General features: G+C 41.8%; 1 protein-coding gene across 6 annotated transcripts in view; it reads right to left on the reverse strand.

The window, feature by feature from the left end:
* The window catches only part of LOC119897675 (polypeptide N-acetylgalactosaminyltransferase 1-like), a gene marked incomplete at its 3' end in the record, with an annotated part of 54,101 nt that continues 26,710 nt past the window's right edge, over positions 1–27,391 (reverse strand). For 2 of the 6 annotated variants that reach the window (XM_038711559.1, XM_038711556.1), the window contains 6 exon segments: positions 1–48; positions 161–288; positions 889–1,055; positions 7,252–7,420; positions 7,983–8,122; positions 22,549–22,665. In XM_038711559.1, the coding sequence (XP_038567487.1) occupies positions 1–48; positions 161–288; positions 889–1,055; positions 7,252–7,420; positions 7,983–8,121 (651 nt within the window). 6 annotated transcript variants of the gene reach the window in all.

Here is a 27,391-nt window from a genome sequence, read left to right on the forward strand (position 1 = left end):
TAGCCACCCTGTGGTGCATTCACAATGAGCATCCAGAAAGGTTATGACCTAGAAACATGTAGAGAAAATATTAGACACACCATATGGACAACAGGTCGCTGGGTAGTGGATGTCTCGTATGTGCATGTGCGAGCACATGCATGTGCGCACACACACTCACCTGGCCAGTGGAGATGGATGCTCCCTTGAGACGAGCACGAATAAGTCCAGACCGCTGCTCCATCCTCACCACTCTGACAGGGACTTCGAGCCTTCTGACATACTGCTCCAGCGGCCGCTTTAGGAAATCTTAAACATACAGATAAACACGTATATGTAATTAAAGAATCAAACACATGCAAGCCCACACACAAGACCGACAAACACGCATACTCACAGAGGAAGTTGGATTATGAGTTACTCCTCCAAACTATTCCTGTAGCAACAGCAACCAAAGCAAGCATGTGCTTGTGTTTTTGCTTGGGAATGCACCTTAGCATGCCTGCCGACATCCCTTATACCTGCAGAGAGCTCCCCACCCCACACACACATACACCCTCTGTACCAACCAAAATAAATCCCATAGGGTGAAATGGTGCTGTGTGGTGGCGGCTGGCGGGAGATTGGGGGTAATAACAGAGTGTAATCCCTGCGGCTGGTGAATTAAAGGCCTAATCTCCCCCAAACAGGGATTAGCAGCATTGCACAGGGTGGAGTGGCACACACAGCCCATTTATGCTGACTGGCTGTTGGGCACCAGCGCAGACACACACACACACGCACAAACACAGCTACGCATAAACACACACAAAAAAAACGGCAAATATCATACAGTAGCTCTAAAAAAATAGGCTAAGCCTCAAAAAAGAGGCACAACCACCGAAGGAATTATCTGCAGTGTGTGTGTACCTCTCTCACTGGCATCGTCCACCAGGACAATCTCCTCCAGCAGTGTGTGTGGAGAGCGGTCGATGACCGAGTGGACGGTTCGCAGCAGCGTGCTCCACGCCTCATTGTGAAATACAATCACCACGCTGGTACGGGGAAGATTATCAGGGTATAACTTGTTCTTGCACCTACAAAGAGAAAACAAAACAATCAGAATACAATCTTTAATAGCAAAAAATGCTTTCAATGATAGAAAGATACTTAATGCAACTATGCATATGGACAAAGATTGACTGTCAAAATGACAAATAAATCACATCATTTTTTAAATCACATGGTACAGCAAGAGGAAGTGAATGAATTAAATGGTTACACAAAGACAACTCCATGTGCAATAAGTGAAGCTGAAGGCTTTGAACAAAACTAAACTGACAGAGACAGAGCGAGAAAAACTCTAGTAGAGACATCAAAATCCAGCCTCTGTCTGATTGTAAGAGACTGCTTCAGAGGAAGAGAGAGAGCGAGCGTTGCAGCTAAAGTAAGTCTACACGAGAGGGAGCAGGGACTTGAACATTAACCAAACGGCATTAGTCAGTCATGGAATCGTTACATAAATCAGAGGAGCTATCGTGAAAAATAATATTTTTATCAACTTCAAACAAAGACAACTGTGAGAGTGAATGATGAGCGAGCAGCGTATTCAAGCGTATTCCCCAAATTTAGACAGACGCACAGAAATAGTGGGTCAGCATGATGACAGTTCATTAGCGATGCTAATTAAGAGTGTGAGTCATTATCATAGCAGTGAAGAACACACACACACACACACACACACACACACACACACACACACACACACACACACACACACACACACACACACACACACACACATCACACCCTCTTATTGAGAGACACAAAGGGATGTAAATGTCTAACAGAGGAGAGCAGGCATGAGCAGGAGACGAGAGAAGATGGAAGGAAGTTAAGACTATGTCACAGACTTAAATAATGTAGTCCTCCGCAATATTCCCAGAGAAATACTCACTGTTTTAAATTATTGTACTGGTGAGTTTGCATCATTTAGGCCATTAAGTTCAAAAGTTGTGAGGCTTACATTACAACACAGCACTCCACAAAGCACAGTTATGGTTTTAAGGTTGATTTTCTACCTTCCAGGCCAGCCATCAATTAAGGTTAATCTGATTTTAGTATGAAAATCAGCTTGCAGAGATTTTAAATTTGCTTGATGTAGCTAGTCCAATATAGTGAGCCTTACTGCAGTTGCATTTAATTGATCAAAAGAAGTTCTATCAATGTCTTCTGGCAATACAGCACGCATTCCCATCTGGTTGTTTACCTATAAATGGATTCTCAAGCGCATTTCCAGAAAATATTCCGCTGTTTTTTCTAATTTATCCCTTTCATAATACATCATATACTGTAACATAAGATTGCTTCCATATCGCCCATCCCTAGCTTGAAGCTTGTAAACACTTTTATTACATTGGCCAACAAAATCAGTTTTGGGATTGCAAGAAAGACAATCTTTCAATTTGCGGGTTCCTACATAACAGTGATTGATGACATCTTAGGCAGTTTTCATTTTAGTGTTTCAGAATACCACACATTCACACACTGCACTGTGACGTTCATGTGTAAAAAATATTCCTAAATAGTCACAACTGTTACAAAGACAGTATAGTGCTGTCTAGCCAAAGCTTTACATAAGTCTGTCACATCATATCCACCTTTTTCAAAGCCAAGTCTTTCATAATCATCTAACCACCCAAAATTAACAGTACATTTTCTAGGAAACAGCTTTGAGAGCATGATCTCATCATTACATTTAGCTGACACTTTTACCCAAAGCAACTCACAATTGCTATACATGTCAGAGGTTACACACCTCTGAGCAACTAGAGGTTAAGTGTCTTCTCAGGGATACATGTGTCACAGTGGGGAAGTGAACCTGGGTCTCTCACACCAAAGACATGTGCCATATCCACTGCTCCATCAGCACCTCAAAATCACTGGGAATAATACACATATTAAAGGTGGATTGATTTGCACAACAGATGGAGGAAAATATGGACAAATCAATGTTAAGTGCTACTCTCCAGTAAAAAAATAAGCAGTTTAATACAGTTTAATTAAAGAACACTCTAAGACAAGAAACACTGCAGCCTGCCATGATACCTGCATGAATGCTATCTGACATTAAGTGTTTTTCTCCAAAGACGCTAAGCAAGCTGCTCAAGCTGTCATCTACTGACCACAAAACTGAAACCAGCTTGCGACTTCCTTCCTCTGACAGATTCAGCCCTCACAAAAGCCAAATGGAATATAATCTCCCTCCCTCCATATTCATAAATCCCTCCCTCCTTGTGATCATCCAGAGGACTGGAATGCTTCCTCTCTCTCTGCCTGTTGCCGATTCTGACAGAAAGAACATAACACCGACGGAGGAGAGGAGGTCAAGAATATACTCCATCCTGCAGCTGCCTCTGGAGCATGTTAAATAGCACACACACAGTGATTCTTTGTGTGTGCTCATACTCTCTCTGCAAGGGAGGGAGGTTTATGAGCACACAAGATGACTCCCTGTAAAAACAGAGACACCCTTGGAGCCTTTCAACTTTTATACACGGTTCATTATTTGACTCTTCTCTGTTTCACAAACAGAATAACCCAGATTTCTCCCCTTTTCAGACACGATCTGTGCAGCTGATGGAAAACAAGAGCTCTGTGTGCCCATCAAACTGACAAGTGTTGACACTCGTTGGCAAGCTCATGTCTGTGAGTCACATGATGTGGATTTTTAAAACTTGAGGAGTGGTTGTGAGTCCGGAGTATCCAAACAGTCATGGTGCTGGAGCAACATTCTGGCAACAGCAAAGCAGGGTAATGAGTTACAGGCTGTTTCTCCAGCCAGTGCATTGTGGAGATAGCTGGGATGGGCGGACAGACTGGTTCTGATTAAGCGGCATCACTCTTGCAACATTAAACTCGCACGCACTCAAACACATACATCTATGTATGCATACTCATAAAGACGATGCAGTCAGGGTCTAAAAAAAAAAACGAGAAAATGTCAAGTTTTCTGAAAAGGCGTGGTCATGGAAAGTGTTTTCATATACTGTAGATCCACCCAACTACATGTACACACACATACAAACACAGTTTATATAGCACCAATTCACAACATAAGTTATGTCATTGCAGGTCTAGACTGCTCTCTTTGTAATATTATTTACAGAGATTTACAATTCCCACCATGAGCAAGCACTTGGCAAGGAAAAACTCTGCAAAAAACTCTAATGTCAAAAACTCAAAATAACCTGTCCTCTCCTATTTTTTTTTATGTATATATTTTTGGAACAATCAACGACTGCACTGCTGACAGTAATGAAAATAAACCATCAGTGAGTTTCCGCTTCAAAGTTTCAGCTAATGGCAACCTGCTTGGCTAAGATGAATTCATTCAGTTTCCCTAAACCTGCCAATCCCCCCACCCCACCCCACCCCCACCACACACACACACACTAAACACAAACGTACGTGTGTCTACACACACACACACACAAACAGACACATTGCCTTGCTCGATATTGACTCATGCTTATCTCCTAATTGGAAAAGCAGATAGACGGAGAGAAGGCTGAGTGAAAACACACCTAGTAATCAACTCTCGCTCAAAGACTAAAACCCATTTCACGGATCAATGTCCTCTTTCTTTCCTGCCTGTCTAGTGTGCATGTGCTCCTGCCTGTCAGTCTTGTGTCTGTCAGTCAGCCTTTCTGTCCATCTCTCTGAAAACCTTCATCACGTATGCATGTTCCTCTACTGAAGCCCAAAAATGGGGCAAAGGGGGATGGGAGGGTCAAGCTGGTTTCCACCTGCTTGAACTAACCTTGACATATCTTCCAGGCTGCTGGTTGGGTGCACGCCTGTCTGCACTGCCTCTCTCTGCCTGTCTGAAGACTGAACAACCTGCAGCCGCTGGCACTGACAAGACACTTACATAACACTAAACTCCTCATTATAAAGAAGAAGGACTTGTGAATTGCACATGTAACCAAGTATTCCTGAAGCAAAACAAAAAAGGGGAAGAAAAAAGCATCGTCTTTTTTAATCATTATCCTTAGAAATGGAGTTTACTTTTATTTGATCTTCATTTTCTTTACATTTTAGTAAAACTCCAAAAATATTGTATCATTACTTCCTTAATGTGATGTATTTCCTAAAAAGGGTCAATGTTTAGGGTGAAGCAATGGGCTTTTAGTTGTGAGGAGAAACACAGAGGGAGAAATTATACATTATTATATTATTATTGCTTTTTAGCGCTGGATCAGTATGTGTTCACACTAGCTTTTTAAAAATGAACCAAAAAACAAGTCATACAGACAGACAGGTAACTCATTCACTGGAGCTTGCAGTTTTTTCCTCACTGTCATCCTGCGTCATCAGTGCTACACGGAGGCACATGGGGAAATCTAAATCCAGGGACTGACAGCAGGTTATGCTGTACTTTAATATTTGATTGTTAATCTATGTTGTCTGTTGTCACAAAGAAATAACTATTAGTATTAATAGATTGCAAATCGACTAAATGTTATGAATGAAAAGGTGGGAAAAGGACATCCCTAAAAGGACAAAAAAATGTGCGTCTTGTGCAGCAATATTACGGAGGGGGATCACTAGGGAATTGCTATGTCACAACCGTCACAACGGAGTTAATAGACTGTTCAAGTACAAATAGGACACAAGCACAACACCCCACAGTTTAACTGCTTTTTACTGTCTGATAGATGAGGGAAAATCCCTGCACTCACATGTTACAAATGTTGCCAAATGATTTACATTTATAAATACAGAGTATCCCCCTTTTACAGATCGCTAGGCCAGTCACAATAATTATGTTAGACTAAGCGTATCATGGCGGCACGGTGGTACAGTGGTTAGCAAGGTTGTGGGTTCAAACCCCGGTTTCCCCAGCCTTGATTGATGACCCTAAATTGTCCTTAGGCGTGAGTGGTTGTTTGTCTATGTGATGGACTGGCGACCTGTGTACCCGCCTTGCGCCCGATGTCAGCTGGGATTGGCTCCAGCCCCCCCGCGACCCTGTACGCAGGATAAGCGGCTGACGATGGATGGATGATCGTACCATATATAGACATGACCTTGATAATTTTTGCTGACCTTGATATTGCCCGTTGAACCTCTCAGCGACTTTATTTCAAAAAAAAAAAAACTTGTTCAGACTGAAAAGGAGTAGGGATGGGCAGTATATCAGTATAATGAGGTATACTATACTGTACTATAAAATCAGATAATACCGTTTATACCGATATAGTTTGATGTTGAGTTAATTAATAGCCTATGTTTCGTAAATGGAGAAAGTTACCGGAGCAGATACAGGGACAGATGGAAAGAAGAGGGGCACATTTACATGTTTGCAGCAGAGGTACGTTAGGTACGTCATTGATCTACCAAAATCTATTTGAATTAAAATTATTTAAACGCTTATCACAGCAAATATCGATATGTGTAATTAATTTTGATTCATTCTATTAATTAATCACAAAACTACAAACAAGTTACAAAACTTTTAATTAATTTGATACATTTTTTTAATCGCTTGACAGCCCTATTTATTATATGTCTGTGTCTTATTATTATTAATAAGGTCAAACTTCAATTAAAATCTGACTAACTATCAGTGCATAAATTAAAAATAAATAACGTGCATTAACAAATGCTGCTGGCACACATGATGTCTTTATCTTTGTATATTTTACTTTGCTGGTTCGTCCTTTTAAACCATAAATGAACCACAGCACAGTTTAATGGTAGTGTACGGCGACCTCCCTTTTCAGGAAGCCTCAGTGTGGTTGTTAAGTACACTGACAGCTTTCAGACCACCCAAATAAATTGCACCAAATGGTAAACACACCAGAGAAAGCTTAAACTGCTGTGCAAGCGGTCTAAAACTCGGCAGATTTTTGAGTGTTCTGTCCATGGACTGTATTATTCCAAAATGCACAGTACAATGGAAATGGGGAACTCCTCAAAGCTGGAAAATAATCGAATGAATTGTAGATGATCAAAAAACAGTTTTGTGAGCACCCCAGAAAACTAAAGACTAATATTCTAATGACTATGTATAATTTCCTGTTAGTATAAAATGTTTAGATATATAGATTTTTGTGGTGTACTAACTACAGGACAGTATTTGAAGACAGGTTTAAGTACATGCTGTATATGTATCAGTATATATACCTCCGGGGAGCCAGCCAGCCAGCCAGCCAGTCACGCTCACAGTCCCATCTGGCGCAAGAGTCAGGGACAAGACAGATGATTAGATATGGGGAGGCTACTCACCCTTCCAGGCGGACGTCAGGCAGAGACCGATTGAGAGCAATCATCTCAGAGGCCATGAGGTTGAACTGGTTGATCTTAAACATCTCCTTCATCTTCTCCTGGTTCTCCTTAGGGATGACCACAGGCTTCCCCCCTTCACCAGGCCCATCCCGCGGCCTGACCAGGGCATCTGCAGTAGATAAACACACACACACACACATAAAACACACACAGAGGATGCTGGAGGATGCAAGAGTGTGTCTCTGTAATCACATCTATACGCATGGCTATATACACCAGAGAGGTTTTTATAAAGGAGACACGCCACTAAAATTCCTCAATACAACTCTAAAGGGAAAGCCTGTAACGCCAAATATGGCGGTTTTCCTGCCATTTTTATCAGCTGAGGCGGGAAAAATTATTATTATTACTATTGTTCCACTGACGTAAGGGTCTACTTCGCATGGGTCACTACTACCACGCATGCGTAGTAGAAGTATATATGGTGGGGAAAATGCTTTTTAAACCTTATTTTTGGGGCGGAGTTAGCAAACTTTTTCAAAGATTTTTATCAGATTTTACTGCTGATTCTATACAAACAGTTTTCGGTGACCAGTGAAAGTGCAGTAATAGTTCTCTCCCCATTCATTCAGATAGGGGCCTTGTCTTGTTAGTCCAAAATAACCACCTGGTGTTACCAAGATAACTGCCAAATGGCAGGACTTGACTATAAGGACTTTGTATACACTCACCGTTTCCCCCAGGCAGTCCTGTCTCCTTTTTGTTGTCACACTTGTTGCACTCGCTGAAGTAGAGCAGAATGAACATGTCCAGCATCACCCACACCAGAGAGGTGGCCAAAACCACCTTACAGTAGGCGAACCTCCTCATCCTAAAAATGTAATGAGAGAAAGAGAGAGGAAGAGAGTTGGCGAACTGATGGCGAGTCCTGAGCTGCACACACAACACAGGCTTTTCCAAAGCTCTGCAGAGGAGATCACTCTATATGTCTTTTCATATCTGCCTTCCTTTCTCCTCACTCCCCTCAACCTCCACCCTTCCCACAGCTCTGCGCCTCAGTATCTTCTCAATGCCTCCATTTGTCCTTCCGCCTGTCTGTCTGTCTGTCTGTCTCTCTCTCTCTCGGCTCTTATCGGTCGGCTGTTTATCAGCACCTCTCCGACGGTCACCTTCACACTCAGAGAGAGCCTCAAAAAGAGCACTGTGCATTGTTGGATTTCTGTCTTACATCACACCAGAAGAAAAATTGTAAATCTATGAGGGCATTAAGTTAAGTTTATTGGTTAGGTTAGTGTCTGGCACCATTATAAGCACAGTGAACATTTACATTTGTGTTTTGGAGAGGACGTTTCATGGTATCTAAGCAATGCTTTAGCTGCTTTCAAGTTTCAAGTGGAAACTACTAGATACAGACATCTTCTGTATCAGAGTTCCCAAATACCCTGCGGTGTACAAGCCAATCTACCCTTTATACATTTAACATACCAAATCCCAGTGTGCTAGAGTGCAGTCAAACACACACACTCACAGGTAAGCACACACACACACACACACACACACACAGAGCAGAGAGAGAGAGAGGAGCTGTGATAGTAATTGCTTTTCTTTGGCAGCCAGCGAGAGACAGACACAGCCACATTAAAATTCCTCTCCCCTTTCCTTCTCTCCTCTAGCACCATCTCTCTCCTCTCTTTGGCTGATTCTCTGCATCAGTGATCCCTCAGGTTGCAGCAGTGCAAGAAGAAGGGAGAAAATTAATTTGGCCACAGTGATTTCTCTCGTGCCCCGGGGAGGAGAGAAAAAAATAAAAAATAAAAAATAAAGGTGTTTGTGCATAACTAGCTTAGCTTAGCTTAGCTCTGCTTAGCAGCCACGGAGGATGGAGAACTGCAGAGCAGCATTTCTAAATTCCACCTGATAGGATTCTGGTACTACAAAGTGCCATGCACATCAGAAAAAAAACAGTGAAGATCAGTCTGTTCTCTCAAAGTTTGTCTGTTCTCAGTCTTCTTGCCTGTGGAGCAAAAATCATATGTACTCTGCAGTGCAGCATAAAATCCACATCAACATGTATGTTCCTTAAGGGCAGAAATATGAAACAAACTAGGAAAACATAATACCGAATTGGGCCCTACTACAAATCCTCCTTTCCTTCTTCTCTCCTGTGCTAAATGACATACTTATTGCACATATTTGTCAGCTATGTCTAAACAGTGAGCGAGAGCTGCAACAAATAGGCCATGCCAACTGCTGCAGTTTGATAAAAAACCTAATTATGCTTCTCAGAGGCAAAGCTGACCTCGATTGGAGACTTTAATGTCATTGCTCTCGTCAAGCTTGTCATGCGATTCACAGGGGTTTTGTAACCTTGCAAGATTTTATCTCTCATGTTGAAAAAGAGAAACTGGTGCAGAGAAGCCACCAGCAGATAAATGCAATGCTTTGATTGCTAGTCCCCCGAGAGGAAAGTAATTTAACAAAGTCAATTCAACTACAGCAACAAGGGTTTTGACAAGGTTAATGATAGTGCATCATGTTGCATCCGTGTAAACTGGCACTCGGTCAGCTGCAGATTGAATCAAATAAAAAATGTGACCCTCGTAGTGGCCTGGCGTCATGTCAGATTGTTAGGCCTTTTTAACTTTATCAGCATTTAGCTTTCCTGTGCCTCACCTCTCGGACCTGCTGAAACACAAGATGGTTTTAACAGAAAATTATACACCTTTCTTTTTGATACACATGTTCTAATGATACACACTACACAGTATAATAAATGCGGCTTCACGATTGTACTTTTTGTTCTTATTAGCGCTGACACAATTAGTCAATAATCACTTTGATTGACAGAAAGCAAAAAGCAAAAACACATAACATTCACTGGCTCCAGCTTCTCAGTTGTGAGGATTTGCTGCTTTTCTTTGTCTTATGTGCTAGTAAACTGAATATCTGTTGGTCAGACAAAACAAGACATTTCAGGATGTCATCTTGGGCTTTGGGAAATTGTGTTGAGCAACATTTTCTGAAATTTTATAGAACAACCAATTAATGAATTAATCAAGAAAAGAATCTGAAGAATAACGGACAATAAAAAGATTTGTTAGTTTCACCACCATTGTTTACTGTATTATTTTATTCAAATTCTACTTGCAAAGCACTTTGACTTGCTGAAATCTGGTTGAGTTATAATAATTTATTAAAACAAAAATATAAAGACAAATATTAACATTTCATCAATCCTCAATTGTGAGTCATCTCCTCACAATGTAGTTCTTTATCTAATTAATAGATAAAACAAATAAATTAAAGTTAATTACATAAATACAGTAAAGGTTAGCCAGTCCTGAATAGCTAAAGGCTCGTGCAGACTACACTACTATCAGAGGCCGATCGCTGTGCTGTTCACACTACACAACGCGCTATCTTGTGGCTGGAGTCTTGAAGTGTATGAAGTTGTTGTGAGTTCACACTACGTGACTGATTGGTGACAGGGGGTCACACACTACACAAGCTGACAATGGCTGTGTCACCCAACGCTGGTCTCCAAACAACGTTTTGTCAAGAAAACACACGTGAAATGTGAAACAGGAAATGAGAAGAACCTACACATGGAACAGCTGTTTGTCATTATAAAAGATAGAAATTATAAAGACAAAGAATATGGGATGAAAGAATGGATTAGCACACGCAGGAAGCAGGGAATGTCTGAGCTACAGAGAGAGCTGGAGGTGATTGTTAAGCAGTCGTTTGATGCGTCGAGTAGTTCACACATAACGACTGGCGACCGCCGATCGATCGTTGATTTACTCCTGATCACAGCCTGACGGTCGCTGAGCTCACGGACTGGCAAATCTGGCTTAAAATCGTGTAGTGTGAACTATAGGCTTAATACACAGATTTATTTGAGGTTAAGAACCTCATATACAACAGGTGATGACTTTCACACGTCATCCTGCATGTGTGTGTGTGTGTGTTAGTGGAGGAGAGGACAATGTCTCACTAGGGTAGTGTTGTCACTTTCTTCAGTGCTATCAGCGCAGCATGTTCACACCATTGACTGTACTTATAGTTCACACACACAGGTGTTACTGCAGTAAGTGTATAGAGAGCTCATGGGTGAAGGCTGAGTAATGTAACTAATGGCCATGCTACACAGTGTGTTACTGTATCTTATTACATATACTTTCTTTGAAATATAACCTCTGTATTTTCTGTAAGACACAGTTAAAGGTTCAGTGTGTAATATTTCTGAGGATCTATTGACAGAAACGCAATATAATTCCATAACTATGTTTTCAGTGGTGTATAAAGACTTTACATAATGAACCATTATGTTTTTATTACCTTAGAATGAGCCTTTTTTATCTACATAACTGCGGGCACCCCCTTCTACGGAGGTCGCTGTATTTTGTCGTCATGTTTCTACCGTAGCCAATAACGAACAAACAGGCTACAGAGCGTGTTTCATCATCACGGCGTTCTTCTTCTGTTTGTGTAATTCCGGCAGTGTAGACACCTGTTACTACATTGAATACATACATAGAAGAAGAAGAGGGAATAATAATAATAATAATAATAGTGACATTCGGACAAATGAAGGAGCACATACATGTTATTTAGCAGGAGAGCCGACAGCCTGTGGATCTTTATACCATGAAGCCAGAGGAGTCCGGACAGATAGGCTATAAACAGCTGACCGCAGAAATCACGGTTGTTGTGGATTTTCCCAGATGGAAGACTATAATGTGGGACAGATGTTTTCAATGCGCTGCTGAAGTTGTCCGTTTTCTGCTGGACAGGTAATTAACTTAAGTTTGTCAGACTTTAGCGATGCAAATGAAAGCTGTTGTTTGACAGCTTTAGCTTGAAGCTGGTCATAATCACCCAGAGAGGTCAGGTGTTTCCCCTGTCAGTGGTGTGAAATATGTAGCTGCATTAATTTCATGCCGCCTACTTATTCTCCAGCCTGTGGGTTGGCTTTGCCGGTTACGTTAGTGAGAGCCGATCAATAACGTTAATTGGCAATAAAAACGTAACGTTAGCTTAGAGCATGGAAGCATTAGCCAGCTAAACTTTTACTGCCCGGGTAGAAAAATCATGTAAGGTTAGTTGGATTGGATTATTCTCCAGTGGCTTGTGGTGTAAAATATGTAGTTACTCTCTCTCCAGTGCACTGTTTTGGCATTGTCGGTTACGTTCCTGAGACAATCAGCTGATCACTAATTGGCAATAAAACGGCAGATCAGATCAGACAGCTAAACCTTTACCGCGCTGATTAGTGATGTGCAATACCTCGTACTATCCGATCCAATACAAAGTAATACCCAGGCTGGTATAGCCGATACCAATACTTTTTACATATTTTATTTCTAGTTTAATGTGACCTCCCCCCTCCCGTTTCTGTATTTATGAGAGAAATAAGGAGTAGGCTGAGTATCGATCCTAGAGCAGGAAACGTTGGTATCAGAAATATCGATACTGTAGGATCGATCCGCACATCACTAGGGCTGGTACAAAAAATATGTTGTTGGATTAGTTTTATGTAGTTAATCTCTCTCTCCAGAGCTCTGTTTTGGTTTTGTTACCTTTGTGAGACAATTAGCTGATCACTAATTGGCAATAAAACAGCAGCTTCCAGCATCGAAGCTCAGATCAGACAGCTGAACTTTTACTGCGCTGGTAGAAAAAATATGTTGTTGGATTAGTTTTATGTAGTTAATCTCTCTCTCCAGCGCTCTGTTATGGCTTTGTTATGTGGATAGAAATGTGCCCTTACCTTCCTGAGACAAACAGATGATGAATATTATTGGCACTAAAACAGTAACAGCAGGGAAGCTCAGATCAGCAGCTAAACTTCACATTTTACTGTCCTGGTGGAAAACATGTATTTCTTTACTGCTAATGGTGATATATAACATGACCGATCAAGTGAGCAATAATGAATACTTTCCGATTTTGCATTAATGTGGCACAGCAATATTTTTGGATATTGCTGTGCCACCGTCACACAAATGTGTAATTTGTACTTTCACATGCTAAATGCCCATTAAAAACGTTGCACCGCTTTACCACAAGCTGAAATTATGGCTGTCAGTACTACTTTGTATTTCTGTTGTATTTTAAAAAATTTAAAAAAATACATTTTGGTAAGATTTGCAAGCTTATCTAATTAAGCAAAGTGAGAGGAGCCTTGATCCTCACCAGCCAATGCCTTTGTAAACTTCATGTATTTTGTGGTTTATAATGGACTGTGGTGCAAAAACAGTGAGCTCACATTGTCCTGCTATCTGTCAGTGGTCATACTTGATGCACTAGATGTGATAGTTTTTGAGATGTTTTTCATTTACTTTGGGATGTTAGTCCAGATGAGCCAACCCTCCCAAGATCTAACAAAAAGTATGATTACAGTACAGTAAAATACTGTATTACAGGTGTATGAGACATCATGTAGCACTTCATTTCTTGATGTGGCTGTTCATTAATGCACAAGAAAGGCTGTTGTTTATTAATGAACAAGTAACAATATTCAAAAACATTTGGTTTTAATTAATTAATATTAAGATTAAAAATAATTAAGTAAATTTAATTTATTAATATATCTATCTAAAGAAACCTGATTTCTTGACTGGCAACTCTCTGCTATCTCATAGAGGAAATCTTTGTCCTGTCTCAGGCACCGTAGCTATACTACTTGCTTGGAAATTCCGTTTTACACTGCAGTCAGGACTATTGTGGGGAAAACAAAAGAAAACCAACATAAAACAAAACATGGAAAAGGTTATTAAACCCATTCTGGTATATTCCTGTAAAGTAAGTGTTTCGGAAATCTCACTGATCCTCCCGGCTATCCTCCAAGAGTTCATCAAATTGCTTGTCTCGCTGTTTGGATCACTCCTCTCAAAATTCTTCAAATTCCAGGACCAGCGGGAAGCCTGAAATTCAGTTCCTGCTCTACAATCTCTCTCCTTTCTCGTGTTGTTTCTCTGACCTCTCTGGATTTTGTCCCAGCCTCGCCTGACCTCTATAAAGAAACATGACACAACTTGATATCACACAGCAGGCACATATGCCAAACACAGGTGGAGAAAGATACAGATGGGGAAGCACTTCCTTAACAGAAACGCACAAATAATATTCCTGCTCACAAAGTTGTGTCAAATGCTGTCAGAGATGTCAACTGGTTTCCCTGAACGCCCTTTGATCAGACAGCAGAGCTCCAAGCAGCAGCGGAGGAGATTTATATGCATGTGCATTAACACTCACACACACGGCATGACAGCGACACCTCAGGTCTCCTTCTGTGCTCACGGCAGCCCCAGGCTTTTCAGTGTGTGTTTCATGTGCGTCAGTTTAGTTTATGTTGGGCGCTAGTCTCTCTGAAGTCTCTTTTAAACAGCCTGGCTCCCTATGACATTAAACAGACCCACAATTCACCATCACTCTATCTCCGGGCTCTCTCTCCCTAATCCATTAACATATCACGTTCCCTCCATCGTTCTTTTATATCTCCATCCTGGGCATCTCGCTCTCTCTCTCTCTCTCACCCCCCCAACCCCCACTCCCCTGTTCATCTCTTAGTGATGTCGTCTCCTTTCAAGAGCGGTTGCCATCACTACTTCCCTACAAGAACACAATTTCCCCCTTCACGTCCTTCTGTGTCTCTTTTCAGATCCCATCCTCTCCTCTCCAGGCTTAATCCCCCTTTTAGAGATTGCACAACCAGTGTTTCTCACAGCCACTTGGACAAACTCCAGAGCGAGAGAATCCAGAGTTTCACTGGCTTTGCAATTAATGACTGGGAGCGAGGAGCCTCCCTTCTGGGGATTTTATGTTTATATGTGTCAAAGAAAATTAAGGAGGAGGGAGGGAGATAGTGTTTATTTGAGTGGGCGCCAATGAGTCAGGAGGATTTGGTGGTTACTAATCAACACAAAGTTAGTGCTGCTAATTCATATAATAAACTACAAACATTGCTTATTTGCGTACTCTCTGTATAGCCTAGTTTATTCTTTATGAAACCAGAGGCCTTTGATTCTGACCACTTTCTCCGTCATAAACAAGTGTGTAAATATGCATGTTGCTGTTTGAAGTATTTTCAATGAGGAACCCAGAGATGGTGCTATTCATGCGTGCGAGCTGTCCTTTGGTCATTTCGGCTTCATAAGCGCAACAGTTGCCAAGACGACGCTAATGGGCGCGGTGATATTCTGAACAGTTGTAATGCCTCTCAACTGGAGCAGAACAAGGCACAGGCTAATATCAGGGAAGTGAAACAGTACAAGGTGGCCAGAAGCCCAGACTCCATTGCTCTCTGTGGAGTAGCTGAGGTACACAGCCGGGCTGGGGTCACTTCATTTTTAGGTCATAACCTTCAGTGCAGAACATAGCCTGGTCCCGTAGAGGAAAGAGTGCGAGACTGACTGGGCCATGCAATAAAAGTGTTTCCCGCAGTGTTTGATTGGGTCACTTCAGACCACCTCCGCTATCATCATACAAGTTGATACACTTCCAAGGGGTTTTCTCCACCACATTTTGAGCCAGGAAAGCCCTGCTTTCATGAGATAAAACATTAACCCCTGGTGCCTTATTTCACATAGCAACACCATAAACGGGTAAGTCACGACTGTGGTTATTAGTGTAATCTATAACTAAATTGATCACAAGATGAGATGGGCCAGGAACATACACTGGTACTCTCTTACAAATGTGTGTAGGGCAGATTTAGGTCAGTTTCCACTGATAATAGTTACCTAAAAAAGAGCACTATACTTTCTAATGCACATCAGATCAAGTCCCCAAGACTCCCTTAAATTCAAGGTTATTAAAACCCAACAGCTGGAAAATAGTCCCTTATGCCAGCAAATCCTGAGACTAACAAATCCTGCAACATGTCACACACACCTTTCTCAAGCCAGCGCTGCTTTACAAACACCAATCAGAGTAAACCAAATTACCACTTGAAGCAAAAAAGCTTATTTAGAAATTGGGAGAAAGAGACAAAAAAAACAACACAAACTAGCTTATTATCTGGCACTAAACAGAGATTATGAAATTGCTGAATATCTCTACTACTGCCAGAGATTTCAAGCAGAGGCTTTGGCTGCATGGCAGGTTAAATCTTGTTCATTCCTGTTTGTAGTTTATGTTCTATTTTGTTGTTGTAACTTGTAATTGCTCAACTGAATGGTCATGACTGCATTGATTCTCGTTATATTCAAAAAGTATACTTTGTGATTTTGCTGCAAACAGCTTTGGCAACATTGTTTAACCTAAACATTCATGCCAATGAAGCATACTGAATTGAAAATGAGAGTGAGAGTGAGAGTGAGAGACTTTGCCTGTTTTAAACTAACTTTAAAAAGTCAGTGTAAAAAAGAGGCAAAGAGTGAAATAGAGAACTGCCCATGGCAGCATAAAGTCCCAGCTGAAAGTGATTACCAATGCAAAGCTTGGCACAGGCGCAAAGTGGAATTAAACACTTCAATCTCTAATCACTCGGGCATTTTCGGCCAAAATCAATACACACTGTTGTCACTGGGGGTGTTCTCTTGACGGTTGGAGAGAGCACAGCTGCCTGGCTATACAGTACCAGCAAACCGCAGACACACAGCACATGAAGAATAAAAAAAAAGAAATTACAACACACATACAAATACACAAACCACAGCATCGTGCCTCTCAGTCTGTGTGAAGCCAGCGTGCGGTAATTTCTCTTTTAACAACTTGATTTCTCACGCTCTAACAGACAGACATGCTGTCACCTCACAAACATGCAAAGGTACGATGTGGTATGGGTTGAATATCATGCTATATCTCTAGAAACTGAAAAAAGCCCATTTTCAAATTTGTCAATGTTCTTCTGGTATATTAGTTTGTTTTCCTGGTCCTTTGTAAATGGTAATCTGAAAACTGGTGTGTATATGTTGGGGAAAAATGTTTGGAAACACTGAAACCTCAGCCTTGAAAGGTCGAACGCACAGTTCTCTGTGCTGTGTGGTTGTCCCCGAGCAGTGCCTGTGTTGGAGAAAATAAATAAATAAAGAGCGCTGCAGTTGTGAAGAAGGAAAACTAAACAAATAATAAACTGTAAAAAATAATGTTTCCCAAGACATTATACAAGCCTTCAAAACTTTAACCCTGCAAAACATATTTTTATTAGATTTCAACCTTTCAAAGCTTTTTTCTCTTTTAAGATATGACATGATATTAATCCCACAGAGTGGAGGCATTAGTGACTCCAGTTGAAGAAAAAAAAAAGCATAATACAACTACTTACAGAATTAACACACCATCACAGACTGTTTGTTAATTAGTGTTAACACACACACACACACACACACACACACACACCCCCCGACCAAATCACAATACTTAATGTCTGAGCTGTTTGACCTGGCAGGTTTGTCTGGCCTCTGCTGTATGTCAGCTGCTCTCAGCGCTGCTACAGCTACTACTGCAGGATTTATGAGGCTTTGGCATTACAGCAGTGTTTCCCTGCTTACTAACCACTATGACAGTCTACCTAAAAAAAATTGTGAACATAAAAATGTGACAGACATTACACTTGCTTTTACATTCTAGACAGGAATTAGTTCCAAGGCAACCATACTGTTCAGTGGCTATCTAAATCCAAATCTTCTTGCAGTCGCATGAGAAAATAAGAGCAATGTTCCTCTAGTATCTGTTAATCACAAATAATGTTATTTTATACAAATAGTTGTTCTTTCAGAATTGTTAAGTATTGTTTGTACTGGGAAGGCTTTGAGGAGAGAACAGCTTTTTCCCCACTGAGAAAAACAACCCTTTGTTTTGCTTCTCTTAAAAGACTGACTGAGGTGTTTTTGCATATTCTAGCCCTTCAAATCATGTATTATTTATTACAAAGTTGGATTTTCAAAGCACGCAGTACATTTTACTATTAATTTTACAACATCTAATTAACATACATAGTAAATATATCATGTTTATTTTTTGTCAAAGTTTTGCATGACACTTGAATCCAGGGAAAAACAATAATCAAAGATGAACATTGCTAAAAGTATAATGTGGATTTGACAGCTCCGCGCATTAAAAATGGCACTGTTCAGTAGCCAAGTATTGCTATTCTATTGTTAATATGCATGATTATGCTATAATTAATCATAATATAACAATGAGTTTATGTATCACAGGCCACCCACAAACCACCAATACAAGCATACAAAGCAAGCAACACTAAGGACTCGGGAAGTACGTTCTGCATTGGCGGTACTTTGGAACTCAAACCCCTAACCGCTGAACATTTATGTAATCTCAAGACACAGGCTCAGCAAGTTTCTGCAATGCGTCAAAGACCCAAGCAAGAACGTTAATCACTAAGTACAGATTTGGATTGTATATCACATCATCATCATCATCTTAAAAATAAAGCTACCTCATTAACAATACCTACACCAAGTCAATCTCCCATGCAATTAACCTTTGGGCATCAACGAACATCTTTTTTTTATTTTTTTTTAAACCTGTCCTGCCCAGCAGCCTGGTATAGAGTATAATGACCTGGATACCATATTGTACCAGACAGATTTTACTTTAACAAGAGAGTATTAAAATACTCCTTTGTCTGTTTTATTATTTATTTAATTATGTATTGATTTGTCACCGGGCCGGACAGGGGGGCAGACACGGGGATGGGGGGGCACAAACAGACAGCACAGAGAAAGGACAACACCTGCAAGAGAAGGGGAAAGGGGGATGGAGGGTGGGGACAACAGGGAAAAGCTGTGGGAAACACCAATTGCAGAAAGCAACGAAACCTGCAATAGAACAGAGAGGGGGGCTTGGGGAGGAGAAAAACAACAACAACAACAAACACACACAAACAAAAACAAACAATAAAAATAATAATAATAGTAAAAGACAACCAGCCGAACAGCAGCAATAAACAGCTGACATATTAAGACAACTAAGAGAACAATGAAAACAAGAAACAGTCACACACACTAAATAAGCAACACAACACAGCCACGAGAGCTGGAATAATAATTAATTTAAATAAGTAACTGAAAGAAAGGCATCAGGAATAATTCTACCAGGGACAACCTAAGTTTGTTTGTGTCTGTGTTATCCAACGAAGGTTAAAATCAAGGGCAACTGGACTTGGTTGAAGATACTGGAAGATGTTTCGTCCCTCATCCAAAGGACTTCTTCAGTTCTGACTGACTGGCAGAGAAACTCAGCTATTTAACCTCAGTGGGGTCGTTATCCCGTGTCATCGATACCGCAGGTTCGTAAGTGTTCTTTGTTGCTGTGACGACAGTCGTTACAGTCGTTAAGACTACCTGTGGCCAAGACTGAACGACCATCGTTGGTATCTTCACCTGAGGCCAATAGGTTACGTTTGTTGAGTTTCCTGGGAAGTGATGAAAGGACAGCATTGTAAGTGGGGGATAAGTGGTGGCGTAGACCCCCTCCCCTGTTCAATGACGGCTTCTCAACCCGGGTGTAGATGGCTTCCTTGACACCTCTTTCAAACCATCCATCTTCTCTGTCTAAAATGTGCACCTGGTGGTCCTCAAACGAGTGTCCTCTGTCCTTCAGATGTAAGTAGACTGCAGAGTCTTGACCTGAGGAGTTGGCCCTTCTGTGTTGAGCCATGCGTTTGTGTAGTGGTTGTTTAGTCTCCCCAATATACAGGTCTGTGCATTCCTCACTGCATTGGACCGCATACACTAGATTGCTTTTCTTGTGTTTGGGTGTGCGGTCTTTGGGGTGTACCAGCATCTGTCTTAGTGTGTTCTTGGGTTTAAAAAACACAGGGATGTTATGTTTGTTGAAAATCCTCCTGAGTTTCTCTGATACTCCAGACACGTACCGAATAACAATGTTGTTACGTTTGACCTTCTTTTCCTCCTCCCCTGTAGTTTTGTTCTTCTTGGATCTTGTGGCTGTCTTCACAAAGGTCCATTTAGGGTAAGATATTGAATACCTACTCTTCGATTCACACCACCCACTGGAGCACAAGCTAGGGGTCATGAGAACACTGCACCACAGAGCGGAAAACATACCAACAAGCGCCCAAGCCAGAGAGAAGGAACAGAACCACCTGAAGGGGGCACTTACAGCCTGTGGATACCCTAAATGGACCTTTGTGAAGACAGCCACAAGATCCAAGAAGAACAAAACTACAGGGGAGGAGGAAAAGAAGGTCAAACGCAACAACATTGTGATTCCGTACGTGTCTGGAGTATCAGAGAAACTCAGGAGGATTTTCAACAAACATAACATCCCTGTGTTTTTTAAACCCAAGAACACACTAAGACAGATGCTGGTACACCCCAAAGACCGCACACCCAAACACAAGAAAAGCAATCTAGTGTATGCGGTCCAATGCAGTGAGGAATGCACAGACCTGTATATTGGGGAGACTAAACAACCACTACACAAACGCATGACTCAACACAGAAGGGCCAACTCCTCAGGTCAAGACTCTGCAGTCTACTTACATCTGAAGGACAGAGGACACTCGTTTGAGGACCACCAGGTGCACATTTTAGACAGAGAAGATGGATGGTTTGAAAGAGGTGTCAAGGAAGCCATCTACACCCGGGTTGAGAAGCCGTCATTGAACAGAGGAGGGGGTCTACGCCACCACTTATCCCCCACTTACAATGCTGTCCTTTCATCACTTCCCAGAAAACTCAACAAACGTAACCTATTGGCCTCAGGTGAAGATACCAACGATGGTCGTTCAGTCTTGGCCACAGGTAGTCTTAACGACTGTAACGACTGTCGTCACAGCAACAAAGAACACTAACGAACCAGCGGTATTGATGACCCGGGATAACGACCCCACTGAGGTTAAATAGCTGAGTTTCTCTGCCAGTCAGTCAGAACTGAAGAAGTCCTTTGGATGAGGGACGAAACGTCTTCCAGTATCTTCAACCAAGTCCAGTTGCCCTTGATTTTAACCTTCGTTGGATAACTATGACCTGGATGACTGAGGATCTTCATAGACATTAGAGTGGGATGCCACGACTGTGCCACACCTACCCCCAGCACCCCACCGCCGCGCAGCGAACAACCAAAATGCCCAAATGCCACGCAATCATCAACACCAATGCACAAGTGACGAGCCCAACGCGCACACTGCGCGAGCACGGCGACACCAATGCCCAGCAGCCCCCCGCGAATCCCGTGTGCGAGGTCGGGCAAACGAGAGAGAGCAAACGGAACAACACGACAGCGAAAGCCAGTGGAGAGAAACACCAGCAGCAAGTCCCAGCCCGGCAGCAAACACGCCGCACAGTTCACCGTGCACCCACCAATAAAAGTCCGCCGCCCCCCCAACCGCCGGAAAAAACTAAGGCCGCTGGCGCCAGCCGACATCCCCCATGCCCAGCGCGCCCCCCGGCCGCCATGCAACACCAGCCAAACCAGCAACGAGGCAAAATCAACTAGCTCAGCTGCATGCCACCAACAACCCACCCACCCGTCAAGGGCCGAGAACTCCAGGCACAAACCCAGAACAAACCGGAGCACAGCCCTGCCCCGCACCCACACTGCACATCCCGAAAACTAACTATATACCTCAGTATCCAGAGGGGTCCAACAACTGGCCGACAGAGAAATGGGCAAGCACGGATCTGAGGCCAACGAAGCAAAACAGGGACGCAAACAGGTCCCTCCAAGCCAACGAGGAGATGCCTCCCCCGGACTCCAATGCACAAACTAAATGCCCAGCAGCCATCCAGAGACCCTGCCCAGGGAAAAAGTATAATGCATCAAGATGCATCAACAATCGCCCCACAATCCCACCGCAGCCCACCAAACCGCAATTGGATCAACCCGCGCAGAGACCATCTAACATCAACAAACATCTAAATTCACTTACTAATTCACTTCAAATGGGTACAATGGGTTAAATATAAGTATGACAAAAGAATTCTGAATATTCAGAATTAAAAGAATCCACATCATAATAACACGTGAACCATAGCATACAGAATTCAGCGATAGTTTTAAACATACAAACATATTTTATCAAAATCAACATTACCAAAAGCTTCAATACATAAGAAGATGAGGGCTGCAGCAGCAAGCGCTGGTGACATAAGGGACACCAGCAGAATAAATGTAAGGATGATAAACTTCTGGCATATATGATGTTTTATATTTATAGTGTTTTCAGTTTATTCTTTTCCCTCATGTGTTTATTTTGGTATTTTCAAAAACACATTGTGAAGTTTGGCCTAAGTTATTATAGAGCTGAACTAACCCGATGCTCCATTTCATACAGCCCAATCACTCCTATACTCATACCTGTTCCTAAGTGACTAAAGGGGTCTCTGGTCAGATGTGCAGGGTGCTCCACCAGAAGACAGGGCGGGGAGCGTCAGAGATCCCACTTCCTCCTTTGCGTGTCACTCAAACATGCTCCTTGAACAAGAGAGAAACAGGCACAGGCTAAAAACATTGTTTCGCTACAAATGTGAAAAAGAAACATGTATGCTAAGCAGAAGGCCTGGATAGTATCTGTTTATTCATACCTTCATACATGCTTGACATTGCACAGAGGTACACAGTATATGATGGTATTTGTATTATTAAAAAAAACAACAAAAAACCCCACCTAGTCAATGCTGGTGATAGAAGTTTATCATGTATGACATTATCTAGTCTACAATACTGAGCCTAATATGCAATTAGCCTACTTGGTGCTGTACCAAATGTCTTCGAATGTCTGTTTTATGACATCATCACCTTAAAAATAAAACAAAATCAAACAAAACTCCCCTACTGAGTTAGTCTGTTTTATTAAATCAATTTTCTTTGATGAACATAATTCATCAGGCATGGTGCTGTTAGTTTGCTGCTAGACCACCCCGTTAATAAAGGTGCGTGCCACCATTTGTGTGCAGCAAGTTTTTTTTAAATCCAGTTAAAATGTTGGAAACATCAACAAATTTGGACTGATGTGGAATATGTCATTAGACAACAACATGTTTTGAATTTTGGAAATTACTACATTTATCTTTTTTAAAAATAAATTTTGACTTTACATTGCCCTGGAGTTATTGTAAATGTTTGGATCGCACAAGTCAGAAACAATAACACAAGCAGTCTATGGTTGGGTGACTGAACAAATATATTTTTTGGTGATTTCTGTCATTTAATTATGCTAATTTGCAGCAGTGTACCTACACCTGTTTGAATATATGGCCAATTGCCAGTTGTTGGGCTGACAGCGGCTAGCCAGAAAATTTCATAGGGGGGGGGTCATATTTTGCTCATTTTCAGGTTCATAATTGGTGTACCAGAATAGGCTTACATGTATTCATTTTCAAAAAACAACAAAACATATTTTTGTCATGCTGTTCATTACTGCAGCCTCTCTTTTCACCTGTGCGTTGAACGCTCTGTTTTGGCTACTGAGTGAAGAATCTCAAAAAGCATAATATGACCTCTCTAACATATCACTGAACCCTTGGGCGGCTGTGGCTCAGGAGGTAGAGCGGGTTGGCTGTTAATCGGAAGGTCAGCGGTTCAATCAACAATCCCTGACTCCCCCAGGCTGCATGTCGAAGTGTCCTTGGGCAAGATACTGAACCCCGAATTGTGAATGTTAGTTTCTGTTTGAGCACTCAGTGTATGAATGTGTTTGACTGGTGAATGCAGATGTAGTGTAAAAGCGCTTTGAGTGGACGGAAAGGCGCTATACAGAGCATTTAACCTCAATACTGTATTTCTGACACTACTGAAAGTCACACCTTTGATCTCTTAAACATTTCAGTTATAGTAAGTGGATTTGGGACTGTGTTTTTTGTTAAAGGCTTGGAAAATAGAGACTTTTCTGATCGCACCTCAGATGCAAAACAACACCAGGAAGACCAATGAGAAACTGTCTTTCAATGGCCTCAAACATATTTCCTGGCTGTGCCTGCACAATAACATCTTTGTCACATTCAGAGCCACAATGTCACCAAGAATGTCTCCAGTTGTCAATCATTTACACAGCCTCAGCCTAGTTCTGTATCTCTTTGTATTTTTGTTATAAGACTACCACCCCCTCCCCTGAAAAAATCAACCATAACCAAAGACTCTCTGCCAGCATTGGAGCAGGGCAAAAAGAGAGGGAGGGAGAAGACAGAGGGATGAAGGGTTAGAAGGATATGGGGACAGACAACTGACTGATTCTCAGAACTGCTCATTTCACTGGATTAATCTGCTATTTTTGAAAAATCCGCAGAGAATGAAGATGAGAGTGAATATGACTCAGTGTGAGTGTGTCCTTCAATCTGGTCCTTGGCCTACTTTAAAGCCAAGTCATCATTCTGGTCGACTGGGACTTCATATTGCCAGCGTGTGTGTGTGTGTGTGTGTGTGTGTGTGTGTGTGTGTGTGTGTGTGTGTGTAAGAGTTTGTATTAAGAGCCATACCATAAATCTCCTGCCAGCCCACACACTCCTGCGTTAGTGAGTGTGAGGAGGCTGTGCTGCAGTGCAGGTAAGCTTGTGCATGTTAAGGGTCCTTGCCACCAAAGGTGTCTACTCCTGGGTGAGTAATCATTCTTCAACTCTTCCCAATTTCTCTCTCTCTGTCTTACACACACATCACAAACTGTCTCTCCTTCTATCCCTATTTTCTCTCCCTTAATCTTACACACACCTCCACAAAGTTTGAGTGGAACCAATGTAATCCATCTGCAAATTGAAAGCAGGACAGGCAAGAGCTTCTATAAATACTTATTAGATTCCCCTGACAATCACAAAATAAACCTATAGAACCACACACACCACACTGCAGTACAAATAGCATCCAATCTCTGCCTCTGTCTGCAGAGCAATCCTCTTCCTCTCCTCATTCTGATTCCTGCCCGTCACATGCCTAGTGAAACTTTGGGTTTTTTATTTTTGTGTGTGCTATATGTTGACAACTGACAACTGAACAAACACAAACAGCAAGAGAGGCAGACAATGAAACACAGACAGAAAACGAGGAAGTAAACCTCGTACAATGCGGTTTGGCAATACTGTACAATGGCCATGCTGATAAACCAAATTTGAATTTGAAAATTTCAATGAGAGCAATACTGTGTGTGTGTGTTTTTGGGCTCTTCTCCAGCAGTGCAGCAAAGTCCAACATATGCAGCAAACTCAGCTTTTCCTCTGCCTGGGTATTAATTGTTCTATTATTAAATGTATTGAATGACCTCAGAACTTTAAAACCACAAAAGGTAGTTGTAATATATTCTGCTGTAAGACAGACCTGATTTTAAACACACACAAATGTAAATCAAGATGTGTTGCCTCAGTTGTTACGCTAACACATGGACAATGAAGTGTGCAGAGATACACCTGTCCAAACAGTGAGCTGTGCCAATGGCACATGACATTATGTACGGCAAAACTGCTCTGACACAAGCATCTAGAGAGCAGAGACAGATTTGTGAGTGTGTGTCCACTTCGTTGCAAGTAAAGAAGATTGGTGTTGTTGTTAGGTGCAGTAACTCTCGAGCTTGCATTATAACACCACCAGAATCCGCCCTTTGACATGATCACCATTCTTAGTATTACAGTTGTCTCTTCAATCCCAAAACACCCATTCTCTGTAGGAATGCATCGAGGCAATCCGTTTGATTAAGATCAGTGCCAGTACCGACTAATTACTGAAAAAAATTACTGACTTATCTTAGCAAGTAAAGTTAATAGTAATGTGTTAAGCAGAACAGCATCAGTTAATTTACTTCTGCCATTAGTCAAAGTATTTTCTATCAACTGAAATTCTGCTGTCTGAGATTCCTCAGGTCTGACAGCTCTGAGGGGGATTAGTTTAGTTTTGAGAATTACAAATGTCAAACAAACAACAGGACAATTATCTTATCAGAACAGTTTACTGGGCCATCTGTTTAATACTTTTGTGATGTTGAAAGGGCAGACGTCTCCACCACTCCAGGTTCTTTATAGAGGATGGCGTGTCGGTCCTGCAGGTGCTTTGCTCTTTCTTTAGCACCGCTCTGTACTGTCACTTTCATATGGGCTTGCTTGTATCCTTTGCCAGCATCCAATCCAAAGTGACGAGTACTAGCCAAACACAGCACAGTAGGGCGGGACTTGTTAAAACACTGGTAGGAAAAAAAAAAAGAAGCAATTCAAAAGGAGCGAATGAGAAGAGAAGACAGCGCTGTGAGTGACAAGAGGCGGGGCTGTCTGGGCGCTGCAGCGGTGTGTGCGCATCAGCTCGCTGTTGGGGAGAAGAAAAGCGCATTTTCAGGATCGATACTGCGGTAAATGAATATCAAAACTGTTTCAAATATTCATAATCGATATGTATCAAAAAAATCTATATTTTTAACACCACTACAGTGATCCACATTAAATATACTTTTCTGTTCTGCTACATTCATTTGCTGCAGTGAGCTTATTTTGATGTGTTGAGCCCTCATGTCAGGATGTGGTAAAATGTAACTGATGTTGATGCATTATGGTTACAAAATCTCAAACTGTCTAGCAGAATACAGTTAAAACATGCACAAAAAAGAATGATAGTATAAACTTTCAGTTAAGACACATCCCTCTCTTTTGTACACCTCCTTACTTCACTTCGTTCCAGCTGTGACCAGCTGAGAACCTACGCACAAAATGCAGCGTGGCAGCCAAAAGGCTGGGTCCTCATGATCCCACCCTACCCGTGCCTCTATCTCTGTCCCTACAGAACCCTCACTGTTATTAATCCACCAAGTCTCTTCTCCCACGCTGGCCTCTTTCCATTCACCCTGGGCCGACATAATTCCTGACGCGAATCCCAAACACCAGTGACTGAGGCAGACTAACAAATACAGAGATGAGGAGGAGCTCATTGGTGGACTGATGATGAAACTTCTGCTAAGCAAACTTTATCTTTCAGCAAGCAGAAACCACTTAACATGCACATCATGTGATTTATGCATGTCTGCACCCACATATCACCTTGCATGCTAAAGCTTGCAGACTCTGAAGGACTGGATCAAACAAGGTTCAGGAGCTCTGAAACCATCTTTGCTCATAGAGGGTAGTGCAGTCTGGCCTAAAACTTACACACAGTCAAACCAGTCCTTCACAATTCCCCAAGCTCAGGATGAACACACTGTGACCAACCAGCCATGGTGAAGCATTAAACCTAACTA

The sequence above is a fragment of the Micropterus salmoides genome, unplaced genomic scaffold (genome assembly GCF_014851395.1).
Source record: "Micropterus salmoides isolate LMB-PRFRI ecotype aquatic unplaced genomic scaffold, ASM1485139v1 Ms_hic_scaffold_11, whole genome shotgun sequence".
Taxonomy (NCBI): domain Eukaryota; kingdom Metazoa; phylum Chordata; class Actinopteri; order Centrarchiformes; family Centrarchidae; genus Micropterus; species Micropterus salmoides.